The sequence below is a fragment of the Strigops habroptila genome (assembly GCF_004027225.2).
Source record: "Strigops habroptila isolate Jane chromosome 13 unlocalized genomic scaffold, bStrHab1.2.pri S16, whole genome shotgun sequence".
In the NCBI taxonomy this organism is placed as follows: Eukaryota; Metazoa; Chordata; class Aves; order Psittaciformes; family Psittacidae; genus Strigops; species Strigops habroptila.
In genome coordinates this window covers 9,217,325-9,245,236 of record NW_022651054.1, presented here as the reverse complement: position 1 = coordinate 9,245,236, position 27,912 = coordinate 9,217,325, and the positions used below count along the sequence as shown (strand labels likewise).

Genomic DNA, 27,912 nt, shown 5'->3' with positions numbered 1-27,912 from the left:
CCCAAACACCTCCCAGGCCTCGAAACCACTTCCACAAACAGCACGACACGGGACTCCACTCGGTCTCTCTCTCACAGGAGAAGAGCAGGAGGCAGAAAAAATCAGCTTTTAATAACAGTCTGGGTTGAGATTTGCAGCAGGCTACTGAACAGAGGAGACGCCAGTAGTTTATTTAGTAAAAAGGAAAGGATTCAGGTAGCAGAACTAACTCAGCAGGTTAAAGTCATCGCACAGCCCTAGATCGGTTTAGGAGGGGTAGGATGGGGGGACACGGCGGGGAGACCGTAAGGGGAGCAGCTTCAGGCTCAAACCTTGGCTTCCACTATCATGTATTGAGAAAAATATTGCATGAAAAGCCTCAGGGGTTTTAGTTCTTTCATAGATGTATATTTACCAGTTTTCACAAAGACTGCAGGAATACGATTATAAACAATAAATTAGGACTTCATGTTGCTATCATTTGGCATAACACAATCAGGCAAGTCTTCCTTTTCTCTTTTTAAATATAAGGCAACACAAGCCAACACATAATTTAATCCGTCTTTAGTCAAATTGCTTCACTTTGCTAAAAGAGTTCCCACTAAAGAACGGTTTAGAGTACACTTCAAGGGATTTAAATAATGCCATAAGTGTACTAACTTACGCAAGGAGTCAGGAAACGTACTCTGCTAAGCTTGGAAACCTAAATAGTTGTTACAGCCCAGGACTACACGTCTAACTTAAAAAAAAAATACAAAGAAATGTCTCCTAATTTCTCCATTTACCAAAAAACTTGTAAAGAATCTCTAGCCAACTAGGACGCCACTTCAAAACTGGTTACTTCTTCTTTTTTTTTTTGTTCTTTTTTTTTTCTTTTATGTGTGTTTTTAACTTTTGTATGATGTCTTTTAAGATTTTTTTTTTCTTTGAAACCATGCTCGTGAAGGAAAAGTTCGAGGAGCAAATACTTAAGGCTTTGTTTGTTTCCAAGGGCTGTGAGGGAGGCCAGTGGATGGCAGAGGCCAAGTGGGTTCACCCATACACAATGCTACTCAAACCCACACTACCAGGCGACATTCATACAGAAATATTACACTTAAAAGTTACAGTGTAGAGCAATAGTTTTTAGCCAGTGTACATATAAAGAATCAATGCATTTGCTTTTTTATTAATTTTTTTCTTTTTTTTTCTCTTTTTTTAATTTCCAAACTTGATTGTGATCATTATGTTCAAGTATTAGTCTCATTAATAGAGATGAGGAATTTTCTACTTACAAGAAATCCGGCTGTTAGAAAGGAAAAGGTGTGTTGTGGTAACGCTGAGGAGAACAAGATGCTGAGGTTACTCGATAGTTAAGTGTCCTACGGTCACCAACTCGACTAGCTGCTGGAAGTGATGTGGGAAAGGAACAAGAGGAGTTAGGCACCGAGACCCTGGGATAAAGGGATGTTAGAAAGAGCTTTGCTAATCCCCAGGGAGAGGAATTGTTCTGTTAAACCTGCTGTGGTGTTCTGAAGGAGAGGAATACGGGACCATTGGTCCCCATGGTGGCTCATGAGCGGAGCTTCGCAGCAATGGGACCATGCCACACTGCCTTGAGCATTGGTTATTGTCTCCTCACCCTGAAATTCATTTTAGCTACCAAAAAGCTGAACCCTTTTTGGAGTTGTCAGTGGGTCTGGATTCCCTTCACATCAGGACAGCCAGACTCCTAGCAGCGAGGGGTTCAGACAAAGCTAGCTCTTAGGCAAGAAGGGAGTGGGGAAGGGAAATACGATGCAGAGAAAAGGCAGCTACCTATGGCAGCTCTGCTGCCTCCTAAACCCACCATTCCCCCCTCCTCCATACCCTGTCTGCAAAAGAAAGAAGTGTCAGAAATACCTGCCAGAGACTTTTGACTTTGGACAAAGTCTAAAATGATAAAGGTGGGCAAGGAAGAGCTGAAAAGCTTCTTCCTATATTAATGCCCGAATACATCCCCGTAGCTAGCTTGTTTCAAACGTAGGCTTCTTTTTCAATTAAACAGGCCTCTAGACAGTGCAAATGGTCAGTGTTTAATGCATTAATGAAATGGGCTTTCGAGTCGAAAATAAGCCCTGCTTCCTGACAAATCCTGTTGCTCTTAATCTTCAGAGGAAATGGAGATGGAAATTTAAGCAGCTACGCTACCTCGCTCTTGACGGAGCTGGCGAAACCCTGCAGCAACTCAACATCAGTCCAGCAAGGAGCTGCTAAGCAGAAGGCAGAAGCTGCACAAAAGGGGGGAGTTCTGTGGTGAGGAAAGGGCTGCGGCGTGAAGTAGTGTAATGAAATCCTCTGACACAAAAGGCATGTTAAATATCTGATACAGAAAGGAGATAGGTAACACGTAAGCAAAGCTTTTAAATATACAGTATGTCGTCTTCCGATGGTTACTATAATGATCACACAAGTTTGCAAGTTAAAAATGCCTTGCTTATTAATTAAAATTAAGACTAAACCTCTATTTTTTCTTTTGTCTGTGAAAGTGACTGCAGCCTATCTATACCCTGGGTGTTGAATATGAAGATTTCGACTATCGGTTGGTTCAGGTGCTCGGTTCATGGGGGGCCGATGGACTTTTCCCAGCACGGCCATGCTCTGATCTCTGAAGCAGGACTGCTGGAAGTCCCCACTTAGGTAATCCATGGTCTGCATCACATTATTCTGGCTGGATGGGCCAGCTCCAGCTCTGTAATGAGGTCCTCCTGCACAATCTAGCGGTGCTCCTGCTGGCTGTCCCCCGTGGAAAGGCATGGCGAGGTCCTGGGACCCAGAGCTGTCACTGTTGGGTGTGGGCAGAATGTTATTCCAGATGGGCTGGAAATAGTGCCCATTGGTATATGGCAAAGGTCCCTGCAACCCGTTCACAGGTGGAGAAGGTGTAGGCTTCTCGATGGGGGGCTTCAAGCTGAAGGACTGGCCCATGCACAGTTCTTGAGGGTAGTTTGAAGTTTTGACAGGGAAGCTCTGCCCTGTGATCTCTCTCTGAGGGTGCTTCCCTGCGAGTCCAGCAGGCCCAGCAGCATCCCCACACATTTGCTGCAGATGTGCAAGCTGGTGCTGGTTCCACGCAACCGATTTGATTTCGTTCTGGTACGCGGGCGGCACCCTGTTAATATTCACCATGGGCACATTAACAGAGGCAGGAGGAATAGCAGCAGCAGCATGATCTACAGGGTTAACTACACAGGAAGGCATGGGTGTAGGGACATTGTGAGTAGATACCCTGGTACTTGCATTGATAAGCAGGTTGCGACTTATAGGGCTGGGGTTTGCAATCTGTCCCTCACACACTGAGGTAGTGCTAATGCCAGCTCTGGCCTGGCAGAACTGGTTAATCTGGTGCACAATGCTGCTCAGGTCCGGTGGCTGGTTCTGCTGCAGGGTGGCAGCCATAGAGAGGGGAATGGTTGAGGTAGACACGGTCACATTCGGCGGCGCGTCTGCATCCGGCATCTTTCTGCTTCCATGTAAACCCGGCTGCAGCAAAGGATTTGGGGGGTGCTGCAGAGTCTGGTGTGCCATGGTCTGAGGATGCTGCAAGCCCTGAGGCTGCTGCATGTTCTGAGGGTGCGGCAGCGCCTGCGGCTGCGGGATCCCCTGAGGGTGCGGTAAGCTTTGTGGCTGGGGTATACCCTGAGGGTGCTGCAAAGTCTGTGGCTGCGGGATACTCTGGGGGTGCTGCAAAGTCTGTGCATGCTGGAGAGCCTGCTGGCGAGCAAGCGCCTGGGGGTGGGTTAAAGTGCTAGGTGCAACGTAAGGGGTGGAAGGGGGATTCATCATCGCTTCCGGCAGCAGACGCGTGCGTGTCCCGTCAAAGTCTTTGATAATTCCTTTTGCTGGAGATTTGACTATCGCCAGGAGGCCTGTTTTGGTGGTGGCCTGAGATGGGTAAGGACTGTACCTCTGGCCCGAAGTATCAAGTCCGTTCACAGTACGGCGTATGTGTTTCCTCTGGGGAACCTTGACACTGTTTGGAAAGATTTTTATAGTCAGTGGGTTGTTGGCGACCTTCTTAGCATAAGCATCCAATTCTGCTGGGGTAGGATACTGTGCAGATCTCATTTTCTGTGTAGTGTCCCCTGTGGAGAAAAGGAAAATCATCAATACATATCCTGGTAAGCAAACGATCAAGCCCAGGGCAAGACAGTTGCACAACAAGAGTAGAAAAATCTCCAAGGAATCAAGAGGCAAGAACCTCATCTTCCCAGACCAGCGGGTCATGTACCAGATGCCTCATTCCCTTTATTACCTGGTGACCAACACAAGCCCCAGTTCAGCTTAAGGCAAGACCTGCCTATGGGAGCAAAACAAAAACTGTTTTCATCAGAGTATGTTTACAGTTGGACAAAAACAGGTAACGTGCTATGAACATTGGGTTGTCTCCAGCCTGAAATACTTCTTACAGTTTGTGGTAGTGGCCTAGTTTCTAGTCTCTTAATTTAAGGCTGCCTCCCCCATGGCTCTTCAAGCCATTCTCAGTATCTTTACCATGTCATTGGAAATCAGAAAGTTATGAATTAAACATTAAACCCATATAACGCTGAGGTGGGAACCCTACTGTGCTGGGTTGGACTCCAGGTGCCCACCAAAGCTGCTCCATCACTCCCTTCCTCAGCTGGACAGGGGAGAGAAAATAGAATGAAAGGCTCCTGGGTTGAGATAAGGAAGGGAGGGATCACTCAGCAGTTAACATCACAGGCAAAACTGACTCGACTCGGGGAAATTAGTTTATTACGGATCAAATCAGAGTAGGAAAATGAGAAATAAAAGCTAAATCTTCCCCCCAATCCCCCCACCTTGCTCCAGGCCCAACTTCACTCCTGATTTTCTCTACCTCCTCCTACCCAGTGGCGCAGGGGAAGAGGGGTTGTGGTCAGTTCATCACACGTTGTCTCTGCCGCTCCTTCCTCCTCAGGGAATGACACCTCACACTCCTCACTGCTCCAGTGTTGGGGTCCCTCCCACGGGGGACAGTCCTCCATGAGCTTCTCCAACATGAGTCCTTCACATAGGCTCCAGTTCTGCATGAACTGCTCCATGTGGATCCCTTCCACGGGGTGCAGTCCTTCAGGAAAAGGCTGCTCCAGAGCGGGTTGCCCATGAGGACATGAATCCTGCAGCAAACCTGCTCCAGTGTGGGCTTCCCACAGGGTCACAGCCTCCTTTGGGCATCCCCCTGCTCTGGTGTTGAGTCCTCCATGGGCTGCAGGTAGATCTCTGCTCCACCATGGACCTCCATGGCTGCAGGGCACAGCCTGCCTCACCATGGTCCTCACCACAAGCTGTAGGGGAATCTCTACTCCAGCGACTGGAGCACATCCTGCCTCCTTCTGCACTGACCTCAGTGTCTGCAGAGCTGTTTATCCCACATATTCTCACTCCTCTCTGGCTGCAGTTCTGCAGTTTCCCCCCCTTCTTCTTAAATACATTATCCCAGAGGTGCTGCCACCATCACTGATGGGCTTGGCCTTGCCCAGCAGCAGGTCCCTCTTGGCTCCATGAGGCATAGGGAAAGCTTCTAGAAGCTTCACCCGGAAGCTACCCTTGTAGCCCCCCCGCTACCAAAACCTTGCCATGGAAGCCCAGCACACATCCGAAGCCCTTCAGCTCAAGCCTCCATTTACATCTGAGTTCTCTTCTAGATGCTGACATATGAAAGCACTTTGAGTGTCTTTTTGTCCATTAGGAAGCCCTTGTCAGTCCAAATTCAGCAAATGGAAGGAGGCTCCACATGCATTATTTTATGGCACGCAATTATTTCTTCAGCATGGCACCTTGCTAAGGACAGCATCCTCATATCACACAGCAATCTTACATGATTTCCTCATAAGATTGAGGAGAAGCTACTGCCCAGACACAGACAAAAGACTTGGAGACAGAGGCATGGGATTACTCTGATTTACCTGATACCTACCTTGCCCACAAGCTCCAACTGCTTCTGGAAAGAACTTTAGACACGTAGGGAAATGCTTGTGCCTCTCTTGCTATAATTATACTCCAAGCAGAGTCGGGCCATTCCACCTCTGCTTCTTTTAAGCGATTGCCTCCAAAAGACTCCTGAATACATGAGTACCAGGCATTTCTCTCTGCATCCTGCAGCTTCCAGTCATCACAGGTGAGGGAGAGTGGCACTGCTCTAAGAGCACTCACTTTCAGAAAGTTAAGGGTCAGAAAATGGATACCCAAAGAAAGGATAATTATAGAAATATTAGAAGTATCTTTTGTGACATGAGAAGCTTTGCGAGCAGGTTGTCCTGCGGCTCTGGCGCAGCACGTACCACAGCACCAGTTGTACTCTTACTCCCTGTACTGTCCGAACACCAGCATTCACCACCCTTTCTCTTCATCAAAGGAAATGCTCATTTGATGTCAACCTGAACGTCCCCTCTCTTCATATCCCTGTACCTGTCGCTGCAGGCAGATGGTTTATATTTGTCCTTTGGAGTGAGCTCCCAACGGAGAGATGAGCCTCGGAATGGCGTTTACCTTTCCTCAAAGCCAAAGCCTTCATGAACTCCCAACCTTTTATTCTTAGCATTGTCCATGCTCATAAAGTTCTGTTTCTTCCCCAAGAGATGACCCTTGCAACTCACCATCAGAGAAGAGCCACTGACACCAGACAAAGGAATCCACATCTATCTGTGTAACGGTTTATGTTATGCTCGCGGCATTGTCACATAAAGCTTTATTTTCAGATGAAAAATTAAGCAGATACTTTAAGACACCTTCCCCGTCAAAATTTCTCAGCCTGGTTTACATCTCTATAGTCATATCAGCAAATTAGGTGGTAAAGATAAACAATAAACAGATACACTAAATATTCTCTTACCCAAGGATCTATTCTTCTGTTATACGAACTACGATGGAAGCTTTTAGAAAGCAGCTAAAACATCAGTGTCTGAACAGGCTGCAGCTATCAGTTGCAACACATCTGTAATCCCAAATCTGGAAGTACTCCTTCCTCTGATGAGAGAAAATAACCCCTCAGTTAAACTTAAATGACGCACTAACATCAAGTTTGGCATCCTACCAAATGGCAAACCATCTTTTAAAACCCATTCATCATCTCCAACAGTGCCCATTTTGCGTACAGCTGAGATTATGCTCCTTTTACTATGAACTAACTCAGTCATTCTACTCAGGCCTGAAGGTGATGTATTTCTGAGTGTCCCAATGTGCTGCTTAAAATGTGCTTTGCTAGTAGTTCCATAGGCAAGATCCAATGACTGTAATTATTAAGGCAGCAAAAAATTAGGAGAAAGGCATTACGGGATGAGCAACAGCCTGAGTTTCCCCTACAAATACCCTACAAACCAGTAAAGATCAAGTAGGACTGGTAAGTAAGTGAATGGAAAACCAGCTAGAACAGACCAAAAGGAAATGCTGGTATTAGAATATGTTCATCATTCACGTGCAAGAATTCAGGCCATAAAATGATGAGGCGGATGGCAGATAAGAAGCTACATTAAGAAAACAAAGGGATGAGCTCCACAAAGCTACCTAATGGTAAATGCCAGGCAGAATACTCTTGTTGGAAAGTAATTATTTCATGTGTACTGTAAGGTAAAGCTGGGCATGTGAGCAATTACCCCAGTAAATTGGTGAGCTGCAAGTTCACACTCCTGCTAATCCCGTGGCAACCAACTCATCTGGTCACAGCCCTGTGCGCGTCTCACCGCTGGAGCTATTTTTATCATGAAATGAGATTTCTCTGCCTCACCTCAGCACCAACGTAACATCTTTTAAGTGCATTTCACATGAAGGCTTTAAAACCCACTGCTTCTAAAACTGCCCATGGTTAAATCTTCATTAACATTAAACAACATACAAACAGGCCTTCAGGATTCCTACCCTAATGAGAACATCCATGCTGGGATGAGCCAAAACCAGCTGTACCCATCTTCTGAATAAAAATCTCAGTTGCTACAGGCTTTACAGAAAGAGCCCTCGCCCCTAGAAAGGACTCTATTTTGGTGATGAACCCAGCTTCAGTCCCAACCTGCTCTTTTCTGTCCATCCATCCTGTCCCCCTCAACAAGAGCTCTCCAACAAGCACCTTTCACCTTGACTTTGCACCACTGCTGTAAAAATCACCCTTTCTTACTCAGACCTTGCACCACTGTCTCTATATGCAACAGCAACTGCAGAAACTGCCCAAACAGTCTTGAGTATCCTGATTGACTGGTCACATTTATACTGGAGTCACTGAGAAATCCCCTGCGTGGATAAGGATGAATTTCAGGCGGAGCCCTTCCTGTGATGCAGGCTGGAATTCAAAGTAAAATAGTGGAATTGGAAGTCCTGTAGTGATCGGTTTGAAAGGAAAAAATATGTGCATATTAATCTTCAAAACTCCTACTGCACAGACCAGCTTTAAGAAAAAAGCCTCTTATTTGAAAGTGAAGAGAAAAAAAAAAAAGATAATTGAGCTAATGTGGATTTTGAAGCATTAATAAAAAGTCTGATCTGGAAAACTACACTTAAAAATTATTAATACAAACACTGTAAATCTGAATAAAGGTTATCATGTGGAGTTCTGTGCCTTTTGTAAAAGCAATAGCATTATTATTAAAGCCCACTTCCAACCCCCCGAAGTCACAAGTCACTGTTCATTAAAAATGCTCATTAAGTCAGCTCTCCTTTGGCCAGGGGCTAGACTGTTTGTGCATAAACAGTACGGAGAGAAATGCACCAATTAATCTTACACACATCTGCAGCAGGGGTGAGCAAGGTCTGTAAAAGCAGTTTCATTTTCCATATAAATCAGAACAAACTGGAGCAGCCGAGCATTCCCACTGCCTGCCAGCTACTTTATGCCCTCAATTCTTCTAAATGCAGTACCCGGGGCTCTTCCCGAAGCAGGATACAGAGATGCTTTCAGCACGGGGATAAGCAGTTCTCAGAAACAGCATCAGGTACCATCAGGTTAAGAAACTGCCCACGTATCAGCATGTTGCCTTGTAAAGGTGTAATTAGCAAATACCTGATTTATGCACAGTTACTCTCACATGATACTGAACAATTTGCTTTCAGAACTAAGCTTTCTGATCCACCAAAGAACCGCCACGTGATGCAAGGACCTCAGCACATTCTCACCACAAGAGCCTACCTTTTGAATAAGCATCGGTCAGCAAAGCTCGAACTGGAGATGGGAAAGAGAAAGGAGGGGTGCCCAGCTTCATGCCACCTAAGGAAGTCCTTTCATGAATAAAGATTTTTACTATTGCTGGAAGTGTCATTACAATTACCAAGCCTGTGGAGTTGGCATAAATGCTATGCAAGTGCTGAGAGAGAGCACACGTGTGTACGTGAACAGCGTCATTCACTTCTGGCAGGATGAGGACTTTGAGCATGTCCACCTTAATTGCGATATTATCTTACCTATTTCCATCACAAGCCTTAACATACTAACAATTTGGTTACAACTGGACTGTAAACTACTTGGTTTTAAAGAGCAACGAGTCCATCAGCAAACTGAGGGTACAGAGATCTCCCAATGCACGTTTCAAACAGGAGGGCCAGGTCACAGCCCTAAGAACCAAGTACACAGAATCTTATGTCGAAACCTTGGTATTTCTGCAATTTCAGCTGAACAATCAATGTGCAACTTCAGTGACAAAGAGGAGAGACAGGGTAAGATTTAACACAAATCTCTAGCCAGTGACCTTACATTCCCAAGCATAAGTTGTTCTTAAAAACACTAGTACACCCTTCAAAAAAATGACTGGAGGTATCAAAAAAGAATTCTCAGAGAACTCTGCAGACATCTTTTCAGAGGCACCAAAGAGACATCAGAAAGAAGACGGAAACTTTGAACTTTAGTAATTTGGGCTAGATCACTAATATTTGCAGTATATGCCCCAGGTATGTAGAACAACAGAGCTGCTGACCTCAAAAGGTTTGCATTAGCCTGATCCAACTTTCATTGGTTTCTACGAGTAATTAAACTACTGGAAGTGAAAAAGAGTCAGGAAAAAGCTGTGTGAAGAAGCAAGTCAGCTGGCACACTTTTAGCACAAAATGTTTTCAGCAAAGAGGCACGAATCTCACAGAAACCTCACTTGCATTTCAACTTGCTGTGGTTAAAATTAACCTTTATAAAGCCAGGAAAGGGGGGGAGAACTTGCAGCACACACATGAACCTCCACAGCCATTTCTCAGAGCCATTATTGATGGATGCCTTGAAGGCATAACAAAAGAAAGACTCTAACATTAAATAGTTTTTCCACTGTATCCTAAATGTTTATGTCAGAGCTGTACCAGAGCCAGATTTAACAGTTAACCACATCCTGCAGACAAAACGTCACTCACATTTCTGAAGTCCAGTGTTCATCTGCGTGTAAGAAAGAAGCTGAAAGGAGAGGTCACCTGGTCCTGGCAGACAGGCCAGCATGGCAGACAGGCACTAACACAACATGGGGCATTCACTCCTCTGCACACTGCAACAACAGAGAGACAATTCAAAGTTATAATACAAGGAGGAACAGAGAAAAGAAAGTGGCAAAGAGCCATCCCTGGGTGAAGGCCTGACCAAGCACAGATGTGCAACCGCTGCTCCGGCCCTTCCTGCATCTCGTAATGGCAACAGGCATACTTCAAGAAGTGGATCATCTGCAGGGTTAAAACTAAAATAGCTGTCTCACTCTCCTCTGCTGCTTGACACACAGAGGATAACCCATAACTCCATCCTCAGATTTCAAAGGTGGTTGTTAAGGATGGTACAGAAACCACCATCATTCATTTGCACTGTATTGAAATGTGCTGGCTATCTACCAAGCGTAGCCAAAGCAAGTCCTCTGGAGAAATCCTGTCAACTGCTCTTTTACATTTAATAAAAAGGCATGGCATGCATAAATTGAAGGCAAAGTATGCAGCACTCTGCCTCGTGGCAAGATTAAGCTGCATGCTACAGCTTGTAATTTCTGTGGTCCATTAGGCTGGAAGATGAATGGCTACAACTTCCTTCATTTCATAGGAGACTCGCTAACCCGGGTTAGACAAACAGCGAGACGTGCCTCCTGCACAAAGGAGCTGCAGAGGTGCCACCAGCCTCTGCTGCAGAGGTTCAGCATTTAGGAAATCAAACCTCAAAACAAATGCACAGAGCACTGAAGCTCTTTTATACAGAAACACTGCACAGCTGCCCTCAAATCCCATCATCGATGTACAAAGAGGGGGGGTCTCAGCAACAAACCTCACTCAGGCTCAAAGTCCCCCAACTTTACTAGAATTATGGAGAGATATTTAAGGGGGAACACAGTCTCTAGAGGCCACCTGGTCTAAGGCCCTGCCCAAATCCCCTCTGCCACAGCTACTGGGGCAAGCCACAGCCGGCCACAAGCACTTTAGAAAGCTCTGGGAAACAGGGTGGCTGAGCCAAACTGGAGAAATCAATTGACTTCTCTTCCTTGCCCAGATCTCCACAAGCGTTGGTGCTGCTCCACAAGGGAGTACTTTTGCCAAAACACCTGAGGAACAGCTAGAAAGGCCTTGGGGTTTGTTATATGACCCCCAAAATACAGCAAGAGTTGAAAGCTTCAAAAGTTATAGACTGATTTAATTTCAGTTACTGTTTCACAAACTCCAATTCAAGCAACTGGGGGGGGGCATTCAAAGACCAAAAGAGGAGAATCAGAAAGCTCGAGACTGATGTGAGAAGCCACAGAGGCCACTTCTGAAAGAGTCACGCTGCTGAGGACTGCACAAAGGACGTGAACCCTTTGGATGACACCTGATGTGGCAAAGTCAATGCTGTGTCCTGGACAGTCCCACCACCTTCATGCTCCAGAAAGCTCCAAAAGCAGATTTCTCTACAGGGATGTTTTAATTTGATTTGATTAACTTTAATTTGAAACTCAACCTCAGACCACCACCACAAGTCAGACAGCCCAAGGAATACTTGCACCAGTGCAGCAAACAGCACGGACTTAAAGCTTTTTTGTAGCACAGCAATTACTCGCTGTGTAGAATTCATTAGCTCCACGTTTACATCCTTGCTTCAACATGCAAAGGTTGATTAAACCAACGGCCTACAAAACCTCATACAAACATTAATTTATGAGAACTTCTGCATCTTCACTGTATGAGTGCTCTCAAAAGCTGAGTGTTGCTAAGTGAGCCCGCTGGGTGCCACTGAGACTAACAATTCAAAATAGGTTTGGGCACTGAATGTCAGTTTGACAACTCCAAGCTATTGCCCATTCACCCTTCCCACTCAGAGTAACAGTGACTCAGGGCTGTGAGAAACAAACACACAACCTCACCAAGCTGCGGGGTCGACAGCTCAACCACCAACATGTTTACATCATTCTCCATTTCATTCCTAGGAGATAGTAACGATCTCCATTACCGCAAGTTGAATATATGTAGCTGTAAAACCTTGTAAGATAAATCTAAACCCAGACTTTGCTCTTATCCTCTGTAAGAGGTGGAGTTCTTGGAGTCTTTCAGAAGGTGCTCAGAAAAGATGACTGAAGACCTGTCACATCCACATCTTGAAGGAATTGCTTTAGAAATGGGAAAGTTGCTCAGCCTTTAAAGATGAGATTCATTCGTGACTCTAAGTATGCAATGTTCAGTGAAACTCTGCAAACAGCCTGTGGGCAGCAGTTTCTTGTCCCAAATCATGCCCAGCACGACCGAAAAGACAAAACGAGAAGCCAGCTCCTTTTTAATCAGAAGACAAAAGCACTGCATGTTGCCAGAGCTTTACCTGAGTAAGCAACAGAAACACTCACAGTCAGCAAGAAAAAACAGTCATTCTATTTTCCTTTTTGCCTCATTTCATCAACTTCAGAAGACTGGCAAAAACAAGGCCTATTTTTCAGTGAAAAGCAGACAAACAAAATTAAGAGCCTTCACTGCAGTCAGAAAACCATCAGGTCACGCCATTCCCTAATACTCACCTAATATTCATACTCACCTAAACATCTACCTTTTACTTCAGTAACATCTCGATGCCAGCCCAGGATTACTTCCCACCCCTGCACGAGCAAAGGAGCTCGGTGTCTACAACACTACTTAACTGATGACAAGTTTACGTGCAGCCCCAACAGGGGGAAACAGCACTGCACTCAACGTGCTCTTTGACTGAATAAGCAGCATTTCTGACAGCAAGATCCGTGTTGGGTTTGCTCACCTGCTCCGTCATTAACGTTCATTACAGCCTCAACACTGTGGCTCTTGGAGTTAGCCTCTTGCTGAGAGGCTCAGCACCACATACACAGCAATAAACACGATAATGGCACATTAGGAGAGAGAACAAGTGATTGAAGAGTGGCCACAGCATTCAACTCGGAATAGCTGGGCTTCTGTGATAAGACAGAAGTATTTCCTTGAAGGTCAAAACATGTATTTACAGGAGCTTTAGCTCCAATACAGAGAGTAATGTTTTAGAGAGGGTTATAAAGGCAAGTTGTTCCTGCAGGCAGATAATCATTTTAGGTGAAACCAAAGGATCATAAGGACTGGGGTGGCAATAATCATTTTAAAGGAAATACCAGACTTATAATTTTAAGCAGAAGCATAGTATCATTCTTTTAGCTTGATTTGCAATAATCAAATCGATGCCATCTAGGTCACTGCTGAGCATTAAAAGTAGAAATCCAGACCGCTACAGAAGTGCTGACCCTAACTCCATCACTGAATCCCATAATTAAAACCCTGCTCCAATTCTTGTTCTCTGTGAAATTAATGTGTTTTTCAAAATCAAGATCTCAGTATTTGAAATATCTTTACAAACAAGCCCATTCATTTTTTTTGGTAAGAAATTATTTAACATATATTCCCTTTGAGATACTCAGCAGCTGACTGCTACTGGCTCATGTTCAGCACGAGCTAGAACAGATAACTCCAACACACCACCCAGATAACATAAACTGAAGCTCCCTCCATGGACTATGTTTGGGATTAAGGTGAGCATTAATGGTCGTCTCAAACAGTTGATACTCACAGTCTCAGGCCAACAGGGGTGCTGACATGAAGGCAGCTTGGCCCATCATCCCCTCCTGCTTGGCTTTATTGCTTCTAAGCAGTCCAGAGTAGGAGATAAACTGAACTTGGCACGTCAGGACCTCTCACTAGCAAACTTGGCTCCACAGCAGCAACTTGTGTGGGCACCAGCACCTGCAAAGCTCCTCGTGGGGCTGCTGCCCCAGTCCCTCCGAGGACGGGTGGATGTTACTGGGGGAGCTGGAATGGATGCAGGGAATCAGAAACCAAAGGGGTTTTGCACTGTACCAGGCTCAGTAAACCAGTCAGCTGCAAACTGGAAAGCAAGACCAGCAGGCTTTGGCACCCAGCAAGATGTGGCAGCTGTGAAACCCTCACCTTTAAAGTTCTCAAATTGTATTTTAAACTGATTTTGAATACTGCCAAACACAGCACAACGAGCTCTGTCTTGAACCTATACATAAAGCAGATTTCTGGAGGAAAACAATCATTAGATGGAATAAATAAATAAATATGCTGCTTTGAAGTGATTTTAATCTAATTTGGCTGCAGGATAGAATTTTAACAGTTCACGTACTGCAGGATGCTCTATGAAACAGTTAGCAGGTTTAGACAAATGAACAGAAGGGGTTTTTTTTCCTCCTAAGATTTATTAATCATCAAATCAAAGCATGTTAAGAGGCATGTGCAGTGCTTGGGATTTGGGGGTCACTGTCACACCCCCACAATGACTGTTATGTTCAGCCTTACCTGCATATTAGGGTCCAGGCAGCAGTGTCCCATGCACTGGTTTTCAGAGTAAGTCCTGTCACCACCAAGATAGGATGGAGAACTCACCTCCACCCACTGCCCAGGGACACTCTCCCTGTAGAGCTAAGAATCAGTTACAGTAAAACTTACCATGATACTGCCTTTCTGGACTAAAAAGAGGTATTTTCTGCCTGATATTCAATGTTTAGCATTGCTTCTGCCAGAGCCAGTGCTCCCCAGGCCAGGGGGTACTTTTACAAGCTAGAGTAAAACCTAGGCGTAGAGCAACCAGGTACTACTAGGAAACTTCTAACACTCTAACACAGCTTTATCATTATATAAACAGACTACATGTGCAGAACTATTGCCACGTTCTTAGCTACGCCAGTCTCAGAAGCTCCCAAGAGGCCTTACAGAGTAAGCACACAAAGGAAACACTCCCCATAAACCACCACGGACCGGTGAAATATGGGAAGCTGAGCTGGTTGAGACGAAAGCAAGCTGGTGAAGTCTAAAGTTAGGACCTGAAAGTAAACATGCATGTTTGAAATTCCACGATTAACTGCCAGGCTTGTTGACAAAGCCTGGGGCCGGGAGGAAGCAGGAGCAGCCACCTCCACACAAAAGAAAAGCTCCAAACTATTCCAAGTTTCCAGCACCCTGGGGTCCCATAAGCCATGTGGGGGTTGTTAAGCACTTGGAGCTGGTTGATACACTTTGCTTCTCCTTATTCCCAAGGGTAGTCCCGTGAAGTTCCATAACCGCTGGTGGGATTTACAGCGCATGTGGCACGTTCCAAGTTCAGCATAACATAAATGCTGCAAACAAAAACCAAAACTAACTCTAGGTTGTGAAGTTGCTTTGGTACAAATGTCTGTTAGAGCTTGCCAGGAAACATAATTGAATCCGGGCCAATTTTCATGCTCCAAGGGAAACTCAGTGTCTCATTTACCCCCTGGCAAGCTGCTCAAAACCAAGTGAGACTCATTCCTTTTCCTTCTTCTGAGGTAACCTAAAATCTAGGGGGTTCAAAAAGTTGTTTGTGTGACCTGTAGATGCTGAACCCCCCCCGGCCAACCTCAGTGTTCAATGACTCCTTCCAGCCAGCCATGCCTCGCTTGACAGATCCCACAGGCTTCCTGCTTTAAAACTCCCCCTTTATTCTTGGGCACTTCCCAGAATGGCCCTTTCCCAGGATTGCTGAAGAGCCAGAGATAAATCTTTCTGTTTCCTGGAGCAAAATTACCAAACTAGCCCTGTATTCATCACGGGCTGGTATCACATCCTCTTTAATGTTTTGTAAATGGGAAACTGCAAAATAATGTGCAGAGAGGTAGTCTTTTGAGATGGCAATAAATCACAATAGCACCGAGTGTACTTGGGGAGAAACAAATAGGAAGAGTGAACAATAGAAAGTCGCCTTCTGTGACAAGCAGAATGCACTGTCAGCATCTGCCAGCACAGGACCTCTTGGCTTTCTGCATTCAGGTGGACCTTTGCTGGAGTTTCCATCAAAATCAATTTTGGCTTCTTGCAGTTTAATTAACTGTGATTTCGCTTGTAAACCATTTCAGCTTTCAGGCTGACCTCCATTTATAATGTTACTCAGGCAACAAAATTAAACAGTTTGGAGGGGAAGGCAGAGGGAATTTAAATGCCTGTGGGGTGCTGCAGCACAGCTCTGCTCCCCTCCCTGAGCTGCAATGGTAGTGCTCAACAAGGAAAGAAATGAAGAAGCTTTGGGGCAACAGCACTTAAAATGGAATATTGTTCATATCACACTCCTCATGCCCAAGGGCTACCACTAAAGGCTTCGAGGTGAGCAATTTTGAACAGGATGTAGTGCAGTAACAAAAGCCGAGGCGGCGGCTCCAGGTAGTGCCACATGTGGCATCAGCTCCATCAAATTCCCTCTTCGGATAAAGCAGCAGCAAGCTCAAGGTTATGATCTTAGAGTTTAAAAAGCCTGGGGTTGTTTTTTTTTAGGTCAGCCCCAAGAGATTGTTTTAAAACACAGTCCTACGCATCTGCTGAAGAGGAGAACAGTTGGCTTTAATCGTAAGATGGATTTTTACATAGCTTCTGACCTTTCATCTAATTGAGGCCTAAAGAAGAAGGGAAAAAGAAAAGAGGAAAAGCGATACGTCACTTCAGTTATTAAAATCCATCAAGCTCAGACTTTAGCCTTGGGATAACCACAGCCAAAAAATTGACTCGCAAGTAATTATCACTGCTATCTGCAATAAAAGTTAATTGGACATAATTGAACTAAAGCCCTAATCTGAATGAAGCTGTTGCTGGCAAGCAGCCTGCTCCTGCCTGCACTCTGCAAATGGAACTGCTAGCAGTAAAATGGACAAACAGGAGGCTGCTTTTACAGCAAATCGCAGCAGTTCTGCAAACAGCTCTTTAGCTGGGCCAAGATAAAGCCATTAAGAGGGCCCGTCCTCACCCAACACACCCTGCGACGCTCCCCAAAGCAGGCGCAGAGCTTCAAAAACAAGTTTCAGTTTTACTGACCTCTTTAATTACATGGACTGAAACATAAGATTCATGTCACGAGATGCTGGTTTCATCAGCTCCCTGGCGCTGCAAAGAGCAGTATAAATAATGTGCTTTTCGAGCACATAAAGATACCAACTCGAACGGTTTTCTGTGCTGATAATTTACCACCTTCATGCAGTTCAATAGCCTTTCCTGTTGTAGGACCAGCTTCTTTCATCTCCTCAGCAGAGCAGACAATTAGCTGCTTTCTCTCCTCAGCCCATGCAGGTGGCTGGGGGAAGGGAGAATTAAACTGAATTCCTGCTGATTTGTGCATTTATGTTTTGCGTTTTTGTTAACTAACAGACCAGAAAGCAGTCGTCATCCCCACATACTACTTTAGAACTTCCTTCCAATTTTAATTATTAACACTCTGCCCTTCACCAAAGCATATCAAAGCACTTAACAAACATTACCGAAGCCACATAACCACTCTGAAATGGGCAAAAATTGCACATAACTCCTTTTACAGAGGCTTACGGTTATTTTTGACCAGATTTATGTTAGAAGACTGGTCTCCTGATTATGGGCTAGTCTATGACAGAAGAGATTGAGGGATGTATCCAGCTCACCACAGGTTCCTGACATAGTCTGGGATGAAGCATTTAATCACCTGATGCCACGGTTGCTCCTTGTTAAAAGGACAGCAGTGAGTGACAGTTTTCTGCCTCTGAAGAAGACCATGAAGATAAATGAACTTGTGGAGCATTCAATACCACCTTGACTTCTCACGTCAGGCTCACAAAGTCATGGTCCAGGCGATCTCCTGGGGAGAACTGGAAGCAAACCACCTTTCCCTGCCCTGAGTGCCATTTGCTCACTATGGCTCCTCCGCATTTTCACCGCTCAGAACAGACCTTCTTCGCTCAAGAAAGCTGCAACAGAGAACCAGTGACATCAATTCCCTTTCATGACCCAAATCAGTGGCTTACTTTACTTTGCTCAAAGCCCTCACCTCTTTTTAAGCCTATTTTTAGATTTAACTCTGTATTCTGCAGTGTGGCAGGAGCCGACAGACAACACAGGCACTAAGCAGGTCTTGCCAGGTGTTGCAGGCTGCTTCTAAAGGTGAAGGAAAGATGTAGAAAAGACAAGTCAGGACGATTGCAGGGCCTGGCCAAAGCTTCAAAGGAGTATTTTCTGGCTGTGCTTGAAACACATATGCTAGTGGTCAGCTATGAGACAGATGAGATATTGCTTTTACCATGGGAACATATGCAAGAAATAGGAAAATCCACCTGCCTGAAGTTAAAACTGATTTGAATAACTTTGTATCTGAATTTTCACTACACTAAAGCAACTCTGACCTTTAATTAATTTTCTTTTCTCCTTTTATATGGTAACTTCCAACTCCAAGTTTTTAATGTTGCACTGGTGGGAAACAGGGACGAAGAAACAGTCTGGGATGTATCTTAGTTGCGTTTCACAGTGCATAATTCTGCATGGTGGTTTAGGAGAGGGAGCAAAGGATGCTGCACTTGAACTGCAGCAGTTAAGAGCAGAGGCCAGGTAAATACACATTGTCATCAAAATCATAACTTGCCCAGAGTATTAGCCTTACATTTGTATTTTCAAAACGCAAACCAGACTCCCTACCCATCACTTAACGTCCATAGAAGATACCATTTTCTGCAACAAGATACTGAGAGGTGCAAACATACATTCCTTCCTCCGAAGTATCCATTAACCTCAGGGCAAACTAAACCCAACTTCTTCCTACATGCTCCCGCAGCACCTAGAATAGCACAGCAGCTACTATAAAATACAGAACAGACTTACAGATAGGAGTGTGCATGTTTTCACGTGAACATGATGGTATTAAGGATAGCTGAGACGACTTCCATCCAACCCGGCACAGCCTGGCGACTACCAACCTACAGGATGCTGCTAATGCATGCCCCAATGGAGGCACCACACATTCCCACCAACAGACATTCTCCATCCTCATATGCAACTTCCTTCTGCCTGCAAGTGATAAGAAACCAAAATACACATTGACCCCTTTCCCATAGCAGAGAGGCTGCAGTTGTAACCTCAACATCCTCAGCAAGAGCCTGCGCTGCACTGGCGTTATGTGCAGCTTTCCTACGTGTTCGATGTCTGGGAGAAGCAGGAGGTTGTAATTCTGGGCTTTACTTTGCCACAAAGGACATGCCAGAGCTGTGAGCTTCCTCATGCTGCTCTCGGCCAGAATTCCTCCCTCTCGACTTTCTCGCCTTCCCAGATCTGAAAAGGAAGCTTTTCTTAAGTGCAGCAAACAGCTGCCTAGGCAAAGGGGAAAGGAAACATGAAACAGTTCCCTCTCTAGTGGCTGCTTTGCACAGATCACCATTATCTTCTCTCGTTCCACACTTACGCTGTAAAAGCCCAGAATTAAAGTCTTAATCGTGACTTACAGAAATCCTTGTGGCTGCACATGACACAAGGATGACAGTTTTTCCTTCTAAAATATCATTAGAAGTCACAGATTATGACAGTTCCCTGAGTAAGGAAGGAGCCATCTTCCCCTCTTTATTACAAGCTGATTATTAAAAAACCACATATTTTTTCAGAGCTAGCTTTGAACAAATTTCATCTCTATGCAACACCCAAACAGCAAACCAGATCTTTGATAGATATTGAAAAACACACTTCGAGTCCCGTTTCAAAGATAGGTTCACTTGAAAATGAGGAATATTTGCAAAGAAGATAATTCAAAATGAATGAGACTTCATACAAAACAAAAAACTGAACTTGCATATTAGTTAAAAAAGTAAGAAGTGACTCACTTGCAGGGCAGGAGGGCTGGTGCTGTGTGAACACAGGCGGGCAGCTCACGGGGGATGGACTTCAGTGTGCACTGGTTATGTGTGTGTACCACTTTGACCTGTCCAATCACACTGACACTTGCTTGGGTTTAGTATTTAGCTCTTTGGATACTGAATTAAGGTCCCACCTATGGTGAAATTTTAACAGCCTATTTACAAAGCAAGTGGAGAAATGCACAGCAGATTTGTATTGAAGATACAAAACTGGAGAGCTCTGCCTAACTGCACACGGTGCCAGAGCTTCCTGCTGGACCATGGACACATCAGCTCTTAGATACACATTTTACTATTTGTAAGAGCAAGATAAGACCTTCTTTTGTACTTAAGAGATATTGTGCAGCCTACTGTAAAGATGAAAAGCATTCTAAGAACCTCAAACAGAAGCTGCAACGCAAGTACCAAACCCTCACCAGCAGAAAATACAAGCTGTTGGGTGAATACCAAAGAGCTGGACCAGACACTGGGATGGTGTTTTCCTGTCAGCCTTCCAAACGAGGTGCTGGTGTCCTCCTGGCTTGTCCTGACACAGAGCTAGTGTGTCCTTATCAATCTTCCAAGAAACTCAAATGGCCATCTCATAACAACTCAACAGAAGAAAAGAAATACATTAATTGTGAGCTACTATAAAAAGTCTCTGCTGTTCTCAGTGCTTTCCTGAGAAGCATGAAACCCAGCCAGCTGCAGTGCTGGCAGTTCAAAACAGCCACAGGGAATGCAACAGGAATGTGCAAGATGTTCTCAAAACCTCTGTGCACTACAAGCACCAGAGATTTTTGTCTGCAGACCTGATAAAACACTTCAGTGGGATCTCACCTGATTCCTTCAGATGCTGCAAACACATCACCTGTATCCGATATACGCAAAAGGTTTCTATTTTCCACAGTAAGTTTTACTGACTACAGGTGAGCAGGAGACTTCAGTTTGCTTCTGTCCATCCGTCCTCCTCTGCTCTTGCCTTTTGCTTAAGAAAACCCAAAACAAACCAACACCAGACACACAGATATACGTAACTTGTACAGACAGGACACAAGAGGCAGCTGTAACTGTACTACAGTCAGTGAGACATCCCTGTGCATGGAAAACACAACCTGGCTGCGTGGGCAAGAAGAGAACAAATGCTGCTACCACAGCCCAACAGCAAACACAGCACAAACCCACCCACATGAATGCTGAGCTCCTGATAACCTGCGCTGTAACAGCCCTGACCTCCACAGTGCATCTCGCACTAAAAGGCAGCACAGCCCCTGCGAACACCGCGTGAGACACGGTTACTCAGGCAATCCCCAAAGTATTGCTTGATTTTAACTTCCAGGCAATTTGTCTTTCCAACCATGGGATTGCTATAGTCACCAAATTCAAAAGGTAAATTTTTCTACCTTCAATTAACTGCATTAGCACCGTTTATAACTGTGTGATTGATAAATGCTCCGCAGAAGCTGTAATTAATGTATTTTCTTCCTTGGAACACACACTGAACCCCTTGGCGCTCAGACACTTAATGAAAAGCAATTTATCAACTTGCTTTGAATAGCTGAATCTGACTCCTTAATGCAGAGAGAAACACACTTTGCTTTAAGCACTACCACTCTGAAGAGGTACCACGTACTGTGACATTACCAACACCATCAGGCACGGTGCGGATCGTCATCGGGATGAAGCAACCATCTCATCTCGCTGAGAAACTGGGTATGATTTAACATGGCTTAGCTGGGATCCTTTCCCTGGGGATGCAGTCAAGCAGGAGATGTGCAGATGTGCTCTCCAGGATGGAGATTAGGAATGTTTTTGCAGGATACTGGAGAAAGTTCCAAGCTCTGCGTGGCCAGGAGCTGTCTCCCTGCTGGGATGCAGCAGCTCAGTGTCTTTCAGCCTGGACATGTGTTCAGCTGCTCACAAAGCGGACAAAAATAAAGTGCTTACAGAGTGTTTGAAAGCTCATTTCTCAAATTGCGTTGCTTTGTATAGTTGACATATGCAAAAAAACCCCCAAACCAACCAACATTTAGAAGGAAAGGGTTGACATCACAGGAAAATTTATGTGGGATTAACCAGCCTTCAAAGCCTAAAATCTAACCTCACATTTCTGGGAGTGTAGGCTCCAGATTTCCAATGTAGGAACTGGTCTGTACTCCATGTGGCAGACTGAACCTAAGGATTACATATTCCCATTGCACATGTAAGTCTGTTTCCCATTCCTGCAGTGTCTTGCTCTCTTCCATTTGTCTTTTGATGCAGATAAAAGCCAATGCAGATTGCAACTGCTGATACAGAGAAAGGCGCAAGACACAGTGTGCCTTTGGACTAAGGAAAAAGAAAAAGACTCGGGTCCAGACTGCTAGAGCATGTCAAGAGATTGTCTTTGAAAGTACAAAACTAGAAATGAAAGCGCTGCATTTGTATTTGATTTGATCAAAGGGACTGGAGGAGAAGGGGGAGAAATCACATCCTACAGATGCAGGTTAAAATTTAACTACTTCACACATAATGTGGGACCAGCTGATCCTATAGAGACATAAATAAAGAGAGAAAACAAAGAAATAAAGTCACTCTCGCTCTGAATACGCTGCTTCCACAGACGGCTGCTTCAGGATCTGCCAAAGAGCAACAGGAACCCATTTCAAAGCCAGAAAGACAGAGGAAGCGCATACCCAGCGCTCTCGCCATGGGCACACATTTTCAGTCTCCAGCGAAGAGCAGAGGAGTGAGCTCCTGTCAAATAACAGAAAACATACTCCAAACTTAATGGCTATTTGAATAAATAACTGATTACTCCCTGTGGGATGCTGCTCCACTGATCTGTCTGCGGGATAAAGGCAAACAGCGGCAATCTTCCGGAGGAGGGCTTTGGACTGCAAGCTGCAAAGGGACAAGAATGTCATTCTCTAACAGAGCATCCACTCGGATATGTGCTCAGCACCGGGAGAATGAGGCTTTGCAGAAGTACAGATTGCACTACAGGTAGCAGCCTTGCAGATCCAAGTAGCAACACAGGACAATGAGATACCTATCGCTGCCACACTGCCCAAAAGCAAGGATTTAAGATACCTGCAGGATAGGCTGTGTGCTCCTGGAAATTCCTAACTGCAGAAGGTGAACCATTTAGATGGCCTCTGGGCCTGAAAGGATCGAGGCCTTTGCCTTTCACTGAAAATTAAGCACAAGTCACTTTAACAAGTGAGGCAGACAGCAGCCTTGCACAGGAGATCAAAAAGCCCTCCAGATGTTTATTTTAAATGAAATTCAGAAGCCAGTATAAACCAGATTTCAAACACTGAATAATCCTTCCCATCATTTGCATGAGAAAAAACAGGGGAAAGGTTCCATCCTGCTGCTCCGAAACTCTCCAGGAATGTGCAGGATTAGATTTTGTTCCTAGACTCTTCAGATGAGAATTTGAAGTATGAACAGCCCCACGTTGCAATCTGATGGCTGTGCTATATGCTTTGATGGATGTTCAACACACACATATGGGGGCATCCCATGTAAAGGAATCTTTTGACCTTCCTCCCCGAGACTATTCAAAATCATGGACTGAAAAGTGTCTAAAAATGTCAGTCCTAAATCTTCAACTTTCTTCTCCTCTCGCTACTTCACTGAATGCCTCCTGATTGTGCAAAAGCAGAATATTCAGGCGTCAATCTAAGTAGCTTGGGTGTTAGGCTGACAGTGTCTCTGGAGAGAGGAAGAGAAGACAGATTTCCAATAGCTCAGATGTAAAGAAAGCTGCTACACAGGAGGAGAGATAAATAAAGAGGGAAAGTAACACGCCAGAGAACTTTTACCAAGGTCACATCAGGATGCTGAACGCTACCCATCTGCAGGGGAAGATTTAGATGCCTATTCCACTACACATATCCATTTGCTTGTTGGCACCAAGAACCATCAGTAAACCAAGCCGGTTCTATCCATGAAAGGAGGACATTGGGAAGATGATACCAGCTAACAAATACAACAGGAAAACCAAGAGAGCTGGTCCTGGATGGGTGCCCTCCACGGCAAAACACTTGGCATGACTGGGAAACAGGCAACACAGGCTATGGCAGCCAAAGGGATGGACAACTCTGCTCTGATCGATGCTAAGGGCTCCCAGCTTGCAGCAGAGAGGAGATTCTGTGCCCATCTGAGCAAGAGCAGCACTGGGATCCCATCAGGAACCAGAGCTTTCCTGACTCTGCTGCCTCACAGGGTCACCTACAGGTTGCAGTTCCTCATTGCTTTGACATCAGGGCTGTGGACACGTGGCAGGTCACTGAAGACAGACTGTACCATGAAGAAAAAGCTCTGCCCCCCAAATATTATATCAGTCACTGCTGTGCCCTTAACAAGAAGGTTTCTTGCCCGTTTCAGCGATCTGAAAGACACGCTGGGCAAAATTTCAAGCTCTGACAGAGTGATCTTATCACTTCTGTGCTGTTCTTGCTACACAAGCCCCTGATTCAGCAGCATGTAATAAAATCTTCATTTGCATGAAAAGCACTCTCTGATCACAAAGTCTTCTGTTCAACAGTCCTCTTCCCATTTACAGCGTCAAGATGCAAGCACCACCGTCATTTATGCTGGTGACTAAGGTGGAATATTTTATTTATGCTTTATTTGGAGAGGCTCTCGATATCCTAATAACAGCTTTTCCTAAAATTCTAACAGTATTTTTTACTAACACAAAAGCCGCACGCATCCAAACCATGCAAGCACTGCAAAGTTCAGACTATGCCTTCACCTCCACTTTAAATAACCATGCCACGTGAAGCACGTTTCATATCAGCACACGGTGACCATAAGCAGTTCTAAATGGTTTCAGCATTCAACAAGTCCGATCTTTTCCAGTTTGCATTTACAGTGTCAGGACACACAGCATTGGTAGAGGATGAATTTCAGAGGATAGGAAGGTGTAGCCATGCAAAGAACAATGCTCTCTGCCTGCAACATGATTAATCTCTGTCATGGAAAACTAATAAAAACGAGTATCTCATTATCTTTCTTTAGAAAGAGACTGTTAAAGCTTAACTGTGTTGGGAAACTCTTTCCTTTGGACTAAATCACGAGCCTAATATACGTGGGCAACACACATACCAGCATATGCAATTAACTGCCTCTCTCCTGATGCTGCAGGAGAAAGTCCACCAGTTCAGAGGCAGGCTGAAGCCCTCATACAACCAGCCCTCTCCCCATCAGAGATCCCTCACCGAGGCCAGCCCCGTGCCGGGTAACACCACCTCCTATTTTCACCTGTTTGCCAAAGTTAATCATGCCCCACGTCTACACCCCGAAATCCCACCCAGCTCTGAGCAAACTCAGCCAAAACAGAAATACCTTTCCTCACGTCAGCAGTGCAGTCCCCATTTAGAAACGTTTTCTTCCACGTTCATCCAGTGCCAGAACGTTATGATGTGTGTGTGTGCTGTGCGGATCCAGGAACGGTGCTACGGATGCTGCTGCCTCCTGTCTATCGCCAAACGTCTCATCTAGCGCACGGCCATGCGACAACAGGCACTTGAAATTGGGCAGCTCAGCAATACATGTACACTGAATTTTTGAGCAAGCTATTCTAAGCTGCTTTGCTAGCAATTTCTGGCCTGTGCAGTTTGAAAGCACACGGTTCTGGCCCTCACAAAGAGCAGACCTGTAAATGACATCTTGAGGATTAAGCTGATTGAGATGCAATTTGCCTAGCAACCATTCATTAAGCAGAGTTCAGAAACAGGCCAGCAATCTATTCCACCTCCTTATCTGAGCAGTAAACAGATAACAGTCTCTACTGTGTCCTCTATCCTCTGGTTCAGACACATTGTAAACAGATTTTTCAGAAGTTTAAACTCCTACAGGAAATCTCAGAGAACAATCCTGCCCTCCAAACACGAGGGATTCGGTTTCACCAAGTCCCATACGAGCCTGGAGCAGCTCTAGAACGAGGACGATGCAAATCAAATTGCAAATGCATTTGCGGTTCCTGTGCCTCCAATATCTTGTCACACGGAGCACTAAGAGCCCATCCTAGTTGTTAAAAAATAAAATCTTAATCACACAAGCACTTGGCATTGCTATTCTGATCACTGCAAAGAACTCAATAAAAATCTTATTCCCTTCCTTCATCTTCTGGAAGGAATCGATTGGCACTTCCAACGTCTTTGATAGAGGTTCCCCTCTTCAGAGGAGAAAACAAAAGTCATGTCCTCCCTCCCATTAAGTGTTTTTTCCCCTCATTAAATGAGCAAGTAAACGTCATCAGGGAAAATCAAGCCAGCTATCCAGCTTGAAGAGTTAAGCTGAAAAGGTTAAGCGAAATCATGATTTTGCATAATTGTTTCCCTGCAAGAAACATCTGATGATATCCTGCTCTGCTCCAAGATTAAACAACAAAGATTAGCACGGACATATTTAAGACTCTCTACCTGAATGGTTTTCCTTTGGTGTACAGTTCTTCGGGGAAATCACTGTGACATACAGCATGCTATTACAATTAAATATGCAAGAAAGAAGAATTAAACTGACTATGAATAATTAATACCCTACAATACTACTTCATAAGGAAAGTCTGGCTGAATATTGCCGCAGATGAGATGTACACAGGCACATCAGAGCTGGTAGATTTACTTTTATGCTGGAGTCTAAAGCACTGAGTAACTTCATGGCTGCTGCTCAATTCTAGACGAGGTGCTGGCCACTTGTGCCTCCTTTTTCCTACTTGCTGCCTATGGAACTGCAGAAAAGGAAGAGAAATGCAAGTGCTGCAATAGCTGCTGCACTGCTCATCTGCATCTCAGAGGTAACAGGCTTCCCAAACACTTCCCATTAAAAGGTATAAAGCAATTATCTGACTTCTCAGTACAGAGAATAAAGCAAGTATGATGCAACAATTACTGATGTGATAAGACCAGGCAAAGGTTGTGAGAAAAAACAATTAAAAAGGTTTGCAAGAGGTAAGGAATGCAGCTTACTTTCCCAGAATCTATCTTAATGAGAAAGATAGCATCAGCTCACAGAGCAGACCTTCCTGTTTCAAGTTTACTGTTTTGGAGGCTGCAGAACATCAACCATGGTAACCACAGTTGGGTGGCTGGGTACAAACCCTCCATCTCCAGCATAACTCCCCTTTATCAGCTCCTAGAGAAAACAGCAATTAAAAATACCCTAAATCACCTAAATTAATATTTACTGAAGTCCTCCTAAAATTGGTATTCAACTCCTGGCATTTTCCAGTAGGTACCAGTCAGGTCAGCTCTCCTGAGGGACACACCATGCTCTTGTTGCACACATTTAGCTGGAGAACCCCATCTCCCCTCACTTTATCCGAGCAGCACAGCTACAAACACCACCCCACCAGACAGAGCTGCTTTTAGAGATACACATTCAAAATCCAACCAACATTTGTGATCACTGAAGCAGATCAGGGCATTACTACTGTATTTGCTGAAGGTGAGAGCCCTACAAAGACGTGTGCCCCTGCTCAAAGCCCCACGCAGCTCCGGCTCCCTCGCTCCTGCACGATCCAATGCTCTTCTCCTCCAAAGCAAATACAAATCAAGGGGTCTTTCTGCACACAGGCAAAGTCATGTTAGAAGTATGCTAGCTTAATATTAATTTCCTATTAAAAATTAATAGGATTAAATGAAGCCTGCGAGCCAGCAGGCACCCAGACAGTCACTTTGCCAATGCACTCGTTGGCCGGAGGAGTGGGATGAGAAGGATGGGCTGCAGTGTTCCTGCAGGATCCACGTGCTGGCCAGGAAGGGTAGCAGGGGGCTCTTCCCTTCATCCCCAATAGGACCCCGTGTTCCACCAGTGCTGTGCCACTCTGTTGGTGAGCAGCTCATCCTCTTGTCCAGAAACTGATGGGGAAGATGGAACCCGTGAAGATCAT

The 27,912-nt window shown here is 44.9% G+C and overlaps 1 protein-coding gene across 11 annotated transcripts in view; it reads right to left on the bottom strand.

Moving 5' to 3' along the window:
* Window positions 1–124: 124 nt before the first annotated feature.
* The window catches only part of FAM222B (family with sequence similarity 222 member B), a 36,716-nt gene continuing 8,928 nt past the window's right edge, over window positions 125–27,912 (bottom strand). Inside the window, exons 1-3 of one of the 11 annotated variants that reach the window (XM_030472509.1) lie at window positions 20,016–26,653; window positions 10,315–10,442; window positions 125–4,082 (exon numbers count right to left, since the gene is read on the bottom strand). In XM_030472509.1, coding sequence (XP_030328369.1) covers window positions 2,497–4,082; window positions 10,315–10,396 — 1,668 coding nt within the window. In that variant the 5' untranslated portion in view covers window positions 10,397–10,442; window positions 20,016–26,653 and the 3' untranslated portion in view covers window positions 125–2,496. Of the gene's footprint in view, window positions 19,724–20,015; window positions 26,654–27,912 lie in introns of those variants that run through there. The other 10 variants (XM_030472505.1, XM_030472507.1, XM_030472510.1 and 7 more) reach the window with 10 other exon arrangements.